At 42.1% G+C, this 10,701-nt stretch overlaps 1 protein-coding gene across 1 annotated transcript; it reads right to left on the bottom strand.

Moving 5' to 3' along the window:
- Nucleotides 1-3,679: 3,679 nt before the first annotated feature.
- Nucleotides 3,680-10,350, bottom strand: si:ch211-76l23.4 (uncharacterized). The gene is made up of 4 exons (XM_061846724.1): nucleotides 10,052-10,350; nucleotides 8,548-8,708; nucleotides 6,097-6,226; nucleotides 3,680-4,284 (listed from the first exon to the last, which is right to left on the bottom strand). The coding sequence occupies exons 1-4, from the start codon at nucleotides 10,252-10,254 to the stop codon at nucleotides 4,053-4,055; spliced, it is 726 nt and encodes a 241-aa protein (XP_061702708.1). The 5' UTR covers nucleotides 10,255-10,350; the 3' UTR covers nucleotides 3,680-4,052.
- Nucleotides 10,351-10,701: the final 351 nt, after the last annotated feature.

The raw sequence follows: 10,701 nt of genomic DNA, 5'->3' as shown, positions 1-10,701 counted from the left end.
GAAGTTCCAAATCAATAGAAAACATGACAGCTCAGGACAAATGTGGAAGACCATGAGGAGATATTTGGTGAGCAGCAGTGTGGCAGGTCGCTGATGTCACAAGGCATGAAATTCATTATTGATCCCATGACCCTGCTGACAATGAAATGTTAGCAGTCGTTGCCACCACCCGTCGGCCCAGTAATGGCAGGACCATGAATCATGGGTGTGGAAGAGGAGGCCGTTTTCATTGACTCATCCACCTGACACACTCCTCTATTCATTCTCTCCTTGGCTCAGCCCAATTTTCACTCTTTGTCAAACTATTCACAGACACCACTCGCTGTTTATTAGTTTTAATTTTCAATGGAGTGAAAACAGGCAACTTGATGGACTAGAGATTATGATGTTTGCCTCATAGATCTGAGGTTTGGGTTTGAATCTCGGCTCCGACGTTACTACTTAAGTGTGTTGGTGATGAATTGGTCTCACATCCTTAAAGCCCGGGTGTCATCCCTATAAACATTCTGAAATAGATATTGTAATGAAAAATTCATATAACAGTATTCACTTCAATGTCTATACGGGGGGAAAAAAGTGAGCGAAGAGCGCGTCATCCATGCACAAAGTTACGCAATTGAGTGTCCCTCGACATCCAAGTAGTCGCCATATTAGTCGCGTCATCTGTCCTTGACGTCATCGTCACTTCCGCCGTTGAAAACGCGCAGTGCCTGCTACTACGGAAGCTGAACAACAGAGATATTCGCATTTTTCTGACGTTCCTTCTGACACCGAAGTTCTTTTTGAAAAGGACAACACCACACAACCGAGTGAAGTTACCGGGCAAGATTACACTATTGTTTCGAGCCCTTAGGGCAATATTACACTATTGTTTTGAACCATATTCAGATGATATGCAATCACGGCCAAACCACATCCCGTCCGATCCACTCCCGCGGCGGAGATGAGCCATCGCGGCTCATCACAGCCGGCCGGTGTGGCTTATGACAGAGCCGAGCGGTGCTGCTTTAGTCACGGTCGAGCCGGAGCGCTTTATGCGCGCACGCGACTGAGTAACGCATTCTTGGCTGGCTTCTTCAGAGCCCCCCCCCGTGGCTGAGTTTCGGTGCCTGTGGTGGCATATAAGGAGGAGGTGGACCCTAGCTATCTTGCTTTTAGGGGTACGTTCAAAGTCGCTGCAGTACTCGATGAACACTATCGAAACATTGTTGACTGGGCGACGCGCACATCGACATATTTTATACAGATCTTTTGTTACGTTATGAGAGAGACCGATTACGTGGTCCACCCCACACTATTATTTTTTTTTTGTAGCTGTATGCGCACATCAACACATTTCATACGCGGATCTTTTGCTGCGTTATGAGAGAGACCGATTACGTGGTCCGCCCCAAACTATTTTTTTTTTTTGGGAGCTGTATACACACACCTACCTGTTATTTGGAACCCACGAAGCTCTCGTCCTCTACACCCGTGCAATCCATTTTTCACAATGAACAGGGTCTCTTTCAAACTTATGAAGGGTAATTCCATTCTCTCGAGTGTTAAAGCAATGTCCAGCAATGCAATGAGCCGGCATTTTGGCTAACACGAAGTTAACAACGAGCTACCTTCCCAGAGGTAAAACTTATGGAAACAAACGAGTCCACTACGGGGCGCCTCTGTCCTGTAGGTCACTTCCTGCTTTTTCTTGAAAACAAATCCCTCGAGAGGATTTTCATGGCGAGAGTTACAAAAAGCTGTATACGTCAAAATCATGTTTTGTGGTGAAAAAACACATGGGACCATATTGGCTGTGGATTTGACTTGAACTGTCCCAACGTCTTACTTCACTTTATCTGAAGACCTTAAAGCCTTGTTCCTCTTGATCTGGTTTTCATTTCAACTTGTATCCTAAAATTATTGTTCTTGGAAAGCCCTCCAATTCACAGTCTTGACTGAGTCCTGAAACTCTTGGTCTTAACTTGATCTCAAGTCCTAAAAGCCTTGGTTCTTGTCTTTGACCACCACTCAAGTCCTAAATGTCATTTTCATTGGTTGATTTCAAGTCCTAAAATTCTTGGTCCTCAAAGTCTTGGTGTTGACATGATCTCAGGTCCACCAACTCCTATTCCAATCACATCCTCAATGTCTTGGTCCTTACCAAGTTTCAAGTCCTCAAAATTTTGTCCCAGCCAATCCCCAAAGTCTTACTCTTAGTCTCTGTCTTTCGACTTTGTCATGATCCTGCCACTCCAGCACGAGCTGTGCGGGTGCCCCCGCAGGTGCGCTGATTGGGAGGTGCACACCTGCGCCTCATGCAGCCTGATTATGCTGTGGATTTATATGACCGCGATGACAACTGGCCGACGCCAGTTCGTTGATCTTCATGACCCGTTCGTGTGCTCCGGTATCCCTGATTGAACCTGTGTGTACCGACCTTCGTCCGTTCTCCGACCAACCTTGTAAGCCTGACTCCTTCGTTACTTCTGCCTGCTTTGATTGTTCTCCTGTGTACCGACTCCTGCCTGTCCGCTCACCTGCTCTCTTCGCCCGACGTCCCAACTACCGCTGCTGCACCGGACTGCCTGCTCGATCCCCTACCTCTGCATATAATAAACGTGTCTCCTTGAACTACCTTGCATCTTCCGAGTCCTGCATTTGGGTCCTACTCTCGTTCCGATGGGACGTGAGAGACTTGGATCTTGTTGCAAACTCAAGACCAGGAATTTGAAGGGTTGAGATCAAGTAAGTACTAAGACTTCGAGATATGGGTCAAGCAAGAACTTTTCATACTAGAGAGCAAGATTTTGAGGATTTCAGACCAAGCTAAAACCAGCCATTCAGTATATCAGAGCATTACAAATTTGAGTACTTAAGACCAAGTCATAATCACGACTGTAGACTAAGAATTTAAAACCAAGTCGCAGCCCGATAGTTTGTCCATTTGAAACCAAGTCAATTAGATTTTTAGGACTGGGGTCCAAGACTCAAGATGAGGACTCTTTCAACTTCCTTTCAATTCCTTCAAGTATACCAATAATTATGTCCTAAGCAAACCAATGCATTCATTAGTTATTTTTGGTTCTGTGACCCACTTGTTGTGACATCAGAGTCATGGGAGAAACATGAGTAATCCTATTGACACTAGGAACTCACTGTAACTATGTGTAATCTGCTCTTGCTCTCAATCTTACTCTATGCAGGTGATGGGCAGTGAGTCCACAGATGACCCATAGATAAAGCACGTATTAGCACTGACACAGCACCAGTCAGTGGTCAGTCATGCCACACAATACTAGTGACGGGTCCATGATGTGACTTTCATTCTCCATGTTGAAGTTGGTCAGTCAGCAATTTCAGTAATTACTGGTAGTACCAGTGATCGGTTTGTTACATCTCTTGCTCTTCAGTAGTCAATTGACATGACAATTGTTATATGCAGAACCAGTGATTGGTTAGATCATTTACTCGTCATTGGTCAGTTGTCATGTCAGTTATTTCTAGCAGAACAAGTGATTGGTTGGTTCCATCACTTAATCTTCATCAGTCAGTCTACATGTAAACCAATAAATGCAGTACCATCTCAGCACAGCAGTCCAACCTCTAATGGATTGATTCATTGCTTAAGAGGAAGTCTATAGAAGTTTATTAACCAATACAGTCTTATCATGTCAAACGTGTTTACAATGAATCAACATTCTCGGATGCAAGAAGGGACTTTATTTGTTTACTGGAGTGCACAAGTGTACATGTTTGTGTGTGCGTGATGCAGCAGGAAACAAAACGCCAAGCGGAAGCAAGCACATCCTAACAAGCTGACTTGGATGCGGTTCAGTATGTTGGGCTGAGCTCCAGCAGCAAGAGCAAATCCCTCAAAGCGTGCCGACACGACAAAAATGTTTCCAGAAGGGAAGAAAATCCTTCATGGTTACTCGAGAGCTTCTCATCACTTATTTGTACCAATAACAAGCGCTTTATTTACACACCACCAAAGTGTATTTTTGTGTTTTTTTCTATTATGTCATTGAATTCAAAAGCAGAGTAAGCACAAAAGTATGAATATGGTCATTTTAGGAGGTGGTGGCTGCAGAGGTGGTCTTCTTTTTTACCACACGCCTACCCGTTTGCCTGGGAACGGGCGCTGAGGCCTGGGTCTGGGTCTGGGTGGCTCCCCGGCCGGCTTTCACCTCATCCATGAAGGTCTCCAGGACAGTGAACTTCTCCGTCAGCTCACCCAGATGAGCTTTCAGGGAGTTAAACTCCTTGTAGAGATCCCCCAGAGCCTCAGATAGAGGCTGGATCCTGGACGGAGCCAAAACATGCCAAAGTAGTACCTCCTTGTTTGTAGTAGTTATGATGATGATTAAGAATAAGTGTTCACTCTTTTAACTCTTTCTTCTTTCTTTCAGCACTACAAACCGTTAGCCTCCTTGACTCAGTATTGAGCAACTCTTTATGAACGGAGAACTTGGTTTTTCAACATTTTTTGTCCCCACAAATCACGTGGATTAGTACCAACTGTATTTAGAGGATGTAGGAATCTGTGCACTGTTTTCGTTCCATTGCTATTGCCTTGGTAGAACTTGTATTGACCAACGTTTTGTAAACCAAGGAATTTCATTTAGATGTTGTGTGTCCAGTAGTCGTGGAATACAACCGAATACATTTATTTTGGGGCGGCATGGTGGATCAACTGGAAAGCATTGGCCTCACAGTTCTTAGGTCCCAGGTTCAAACCCGGTCCCACCTGTGTGGAGTTTGCATGATCTCCCTGTGCCTGCGTGAGTTTTTCTCCAAGCACTCCGTTTTCCCTCCACATCCCAAAAACATGCGACATTAATTGGACACTCTAAATTGCCCCGAGGTGTGATTGTGAGTGTGGTTGGCTGGCGACCAGTTCAGGGTATACCCTGCCTGTTGACAGCTAGGATAGGCTCCAGCACTCCTGCGACCCTCGTGAGGATAAGTTGCTCAGAAAATGATTTATTTATTATGGTAGATTTCAACTTTGTCTTTAGCGCTGTTAGCTTATAGCTTGTGGCAGCTGGTACTGACCAACCTTTTGTGAACGAAGGAGTCTGATTTGGATCTTGTGTAGCCAGTAGTCGCTGGATTACTTCCAACTATTGCTACTTAGCTGCTTTAATTTGGGTAGGTTGATACTTTGTTTAGCACTGCTTGCTATGAGATTGCAGGAGCTGGTATTGACCAACTTTTTGTGACCAATGGGCTTTGATTTTGATTTTAAGTGACTTAACTCTGGCAGGTTTTTACTTTCTGCTTTTCTCCATTGCAGTTGAATTGACTGAACTTTTCATTAGTAGCTTTTTGTAAACAAAGGATTTTAATTTGATTCTTCTGTGACCAGAAGTCATGTGAATTATAGTTTGTTAAATTTTTACTTTTTTTAATTCAATTGCAGAAGACTGGCTATAACTCTCAGCTGGTAGCATTTTCTGAATGAAGGATTTAATTTGAATCGCCTGTGACCAGTAGCCATGTGCAATACTACGAACTATATTCGTTTTGGTCTATTTCTACATTCTGTGTTGAACTGTTAGCCATTACATTTTGGGATAAATTGTGTGGATTATTGCCTTTTACTGTCTATTTTGGTTGGTTTCTGAATCTGAGTCAGTTGCTTTTTGTGAACTAACTGCTACATCATTGACAACTGCTAGATCAGCTTCTTGCACCAGCTGCTCACTAACTTGCTTCCAAAGAGGGCTGACCCTAATGGAACATTTTGTTATGAAGGACAACCCAATCAAAGTTTGAGCTTTATGTGAGGGCAAGAGGAAAAGAAGCTGAAGCAGTAATTTGTATGAATAAAAGCGTGAAAAAGGAAGTGATAACATGTCATTTTAACTACTGGACCATCATAATGTCTCTCCCTCCAAGCCAAACTGCACCAGGATGCAGGAAACACCAAACTTCCTTTTGTTTATTTCAAAACGTTCTATTTCTGAACTCCAAATTACACCCTGCTCTCCCTTCGTGTACTTCCAGGCCTGAGGAAGGACCATATTCCTGTGGGGACTCTTTGGCTGGGAGGCAATATTCCCTTTCTGAGGTGGTTGCACTTATGTGTTGCTGGGTCGGTTTGAGGCGTACCTGGCGTAGTCAGGTAGCAGAGACTGGTGGTCATTCTGCAGGAGTCCTTTCATCTGGTTGAGTATGTCGAAGCGCCAGTTGTCCAAGATCTGAGTCAGGTTGGCCACCCCTCTCATGCTGACCCTGTCAGCTGGGACCAGACGGGGAACCAATGAGTGACGACAACATTTAGGAACATGAACATTAGCCTGGTGACGTACACCCAACAATGCTCTCAATAGCCTGTGTATAAGTGTGTATATTCCAACATTCAACTCCCCTATTATGTTGTCGTGATTTTATCGTTTCATGAAACCCTTGTTGTTGTGGGATTAACGTGCAAAAAAAATGCCCTCAAAATTAGAAAGATGCACCTCAATTTAAGACATGATGAGCAAATCCCTTCCTCAAAGAAAAATAAAATTTGAACCTTGTGATTAAATCCATAGTATACTCCTACAGTCGAGTAATGTTTGTGTACTTCATGTATCGTTGTCTCTGTACTGATATTGTTTATTCCATTCTTAACTGAGGGTTTGTATATTGACTACTGCATACAATGCTGCTTACTATTCTTGCACCTGTTCCCTTACACTTCTGTATATAGCATAGCGTGTATGTATATTTTGCCTTTCACGTTTGCATATACTGTACAGCAGTGGTAAGACACAAGGGCTTTCAGAGCCTTACCTACAGGTCTCAAAAGCCTTAAATAATTATGACATATAATATAAATACAGGCTGGTATGGTGGATCAGGTGGTAAAGCGTTGGTCTCACAGTTCTGAGATCCCAGGTTTAATCCCAGACCCGCCTGTGTGGAGTTTGCATGTTCTCCCCATGCCTGCGTGGACTTTCTCCAGGCATTCCGGTTTCCTCCCACATTCCAAAAACATGCAACATTAATTGGACACTCTAAATTGCTCCTAGGTGTGATTGTGAGTGTGGCTGTTTGTCTCAATGTGCCCTGCGATTGGCTGGCAACCAATTCAGGGTGCACCCCGCCTCCTGCCCGTTGACAGCTGGGATAGGCTCCAGTACTCCCCGTGACCCTTGTGAGGATAAGCAGTGAAGAAAATGGATGGATGAAATACAAATACAACATATACATGTCTATAATAATATATAATAATAAATATTTATTTGAACATGTATTTTGTTTTCATTTTATTTAGTCATCTTCAAGTCCTGTAGAGTTCTGTATGTGTGTGTGTTTTTTCCATCAGATTTCACCTTCTATATGTTGCCATACAAATATAAACTGCCCAACACCTTCAGAATCCCAAGTGCTGGCATCAACCAGGGCAAATGTACGGACACACATGCCCACATGCACAAACACACACACACACACACACACACTGTTAAAAAGGTCTCACCAATAAGATTTTAGATTTCACCACTTAACACAGGCTAAGTCACAGTGGTATTTTCCCCATCCTCTGATTGGTTCAGATAATTACATAGTCCTCTGGTTGTTTGAGCTGAATAATGCATGTACTGTAGATGAGAATTGATTTACTGAAGAGGATGATTTTGAAAAAAAATCATTTTCAAGGTCACTTAAAAAAAAAAAAATCAACATTTTGTGACTACTTCAACCAACTGGTTTGTGTTCAACCTGGAAAAAGATTTTGGGGCACTTTTAGAGCAGAACCTATGAGCGAACTCACACAGATGGGCAGGAGAAAAGAAAGAAGTCTGCTGCATCTTCATGAGAATCTCCGATGAGTAGGATCTATTTTATTGAAAGATTTGGTCATAATCTAAGTTAAAATTTGTTTGTGAACTGTTATATTGTAGTTTTGACACAACAATGACAATGGATGTTCAGTCTTGTTTGGAAATTAAGGATTGGAATATAATGGTAACTGTTTCTTGCTTCAGTAATATGGCATTCCACCTCAAATAAGGGAAATGTCTGTTTCTTCTTTAGAGAACAAATAGTTATCCTTCTGCAGCATTTTTGTACATTATTTTTTCAGTACGCTATATAATGGTATCAATGTACCCATATATAGTATTTGATCTGCATCAGTGGCATTTCCATTTACTGCATAGACAGCTGATTTTGTTGAGAGGTTCATACAATGCTGCTGACTATTGTTCTTCCTGATCACATTCACTTCTGTATATTGTTCAGTAGCATGTATTTATGTACATTTTTCCATTCACACGTGCATATACTGTACAGCATATTATATGCATAATATTGTTGATCGGTGGACAATGGTTGTCACTCAACTGCTACAGTTTGTGTATAAAGTCTGTTTGTGACACTTTTGCTACATACATTATGAGGTGGCTGACGTATATTCAGTTTATTGCACATGTTCATGTACAGTTTTTTTCCCCAGTTTTCCGACTCAATGTACTGCCAATGTTTGTCGTCACCTCTGCCTTTGACACCGTCATCGAGAGCCCTGAACTCTGACGTTGAGTAAACAGAAGAGAGGGAAATCTGTTTGCTCACAGCCATCCCGGTAGTTCCATTCATCCGTGTTGGCCGTCTGCGTCTGAGCCTGCGCGCGTCGCCGCTGCGCCGTCACGGTTGCCGATGCAATGGCCAACAAGACCAGCACCGCCAAGGTCACCTTTTGGGCCATGGTCCACACTACGACCTGCACAAACACCCTATAAGGACATAATCTCGTGGATGCATCAATGTGTACACAACACATGCTCTCAGGAAACGTTTCTACATACTACTTTGAAGCTATAATCCTGTTTTGAAACCTTACCTTGAAACCTTCAGCTTGGTTTGAAACCTTAACTGACGTGACGCCACAGTCATGAATTCAAACTCTATGCTGACATCTTATTCCTAACTAGAAACACGATCTTGAAACCCCAACTGTGGTTTCAAACAGTATAATCCAGATAGGAAACCCTAACCACGGTTTTGTTTTGAGATTGCAATTGTGCCCTTAAACCCAAATTTTAAACACTAACCCTAGCTTTAAAGCTTGACTTGAAACCCAAACCTGCTTTGAAAAATCTTGCCTCCAAACCAGAATTTTAAAGCTAAGCCCTGTCTTGAGACCTTAGTTTAAAACACTAACCCTTGTTTGACACTTAAACCCTTGTCTTAAAATCTAACCCAAGCTTGGAACCCTAATTTGAAATCCTACTTTGAAATCACTCTTCTGCTTTGAAACCCAAACCAACTTGAACCCTTTAGTGAAACCGTAATGCTCATTAAAAATCCTAATAGGAAATCCTGATCCTGCAGTGATACTGTAAAATGAAACCCTAACTTTTGTTTTAAAACCTAACCCAGGCTTGAAACTCTAATTTTAAAGTAACTTGGAAACCTAACACTTGCTTGAAGGCCTGTCCAAACACTCCAGATGACAGAAGTCATGGATAAACTCGGATAACAATACAAACTTTTTTATGTCGTTCCAAATGTCAAATTCATGCGTGACATTTTCAATGGTCTCAAATGAGTTAATCTCATATGACTTCCATTTCACCTTTTATTGTCTATTTCAGTCTTGCTATAACTTTCTTTCCAGTCAACCCCCCCCCCCCCCGCACCTCCCATACACACACACACACATACACACACACACAAAAACACTCCAACCGGGACCAGAATCTTGCTCCCCGAGTACCGAGTACAATTTTTGACCGAGTCCCACACTTCTGTTTGAGGTTTTAAAATCTATATTTTTTTTCTATATTTTTCACTACAGCATTTGATATTAATCACACTATTTGAAAACATTTCAATATTCTGGAGTAATCTTGTGTTTCAAATATTTAAACGTGTTAAAAGATGTTTTTTTTAACAATGTATTAAAAACAATAGCTGTTGTTTTGAGACCACTGATTGAATTTTACATGATGTACTGTACACTATCCCACCAAGCATGCAGATAATGTTTCTATAAAAAGATACGGCGGTAATCCTTTGCTGCTCTTCAAACGATTGTTATGAATAAATAAATGTGTGTGCACGCGCACGCACGTACCTGCTGCACAAGTGCGTCACCTGAAGGTCTCTCGTCAGTCGTCGGCTTTCTCTTAGACACCAGGCAGCGCTCAGTGAAAGATAAAGAAGGAAAGAAAGAAAGAACACACCCTTCTTCAGACTTAATGTCAAAACCACACAAAGACTGCGGTTGAGTCTGTCCACCAGTTTAGAGGCCCACTGAGTGGTTTGGGTTAGAGGCATGGTTCCAGCGCCTCTGGCTTGATTGTTTGTCTTTCTTGGACATCTTGAACGAAATGACTCATTTAAGTAAAAAAACACAAATCTCTCTTTTTTTTTTGTGCTACAGGCACAGGATGTACAATACCTAGTCAAAGCTGCTAATATGATTGCGTCAATTAAAAAAGCACAGAACAGTCTGACAAAGGGGAATTACAGGTGTTTTTTTTAGATGTGTTGTTCTAATGACCATGTACAGTGAAGAAAATAAGTATTTGAACACCCTGCTATATTGCAAGTTCTCCCACTTAGAAATCATGGAGGCGTCTGATATTTTCATCATAAGTGCATGTCCACTCTGAGGGATATGATCTATAAAGAAAAATCCAGAAATCACAATGTATTATTGAACAATTTATTTGTGTGATACAGCTGCAAAAAAGTATTTGAACACCTGTCCATCAGCTAGAA

This window comes from Syngnathoides biaculeatus, chromosome 16 (assembly GCF_019802595.1).
Source record: "Syngnathoides biaculeatus isolate LvHL_M chromosome 16, ASM1980259v1, whole genome shotgun sequence".
NCBI classification, from domain to species: domain Eukaryota; kingdom Metazoa; phylum Chordata; class Actinopteri; order Syngnathiformes; family Syngnathidae; genus Syngnathoides; species Syngnathoides biaculeatus.
This window is presented reverse-complemented; position numbering and strand designations above follow the sequence as displayed.

What these genes read in the sequence shown, in the direction of transcription:
- si:ch211-76l23.4 (XM_061846724.1), bottom strand. Translation starts at nt 10,254, where the DNA reads ATGCCTCTAACCCAAACCACTCAGTGGGCCTCTAAACTGGTGGACAGA. An exon ending in ATGGAACTACCGGGATGGCT is followed by an intron (nt 6,227 to 8,547) that starts GTGAGCAAACAG and finishes GTCTGGTCCCAG; the next exon opens with CTGACAGGGTCAGCATGAGA. An exon ending in CTGCTACCTGACTACGCCAG is followed by an intron (nt 4,285 to 6,096) that starts GTACGCCTCAAA and finishes GGCTCCGTCCAG; the next exon opens with GATCCAGCCTCTATCTGAGG.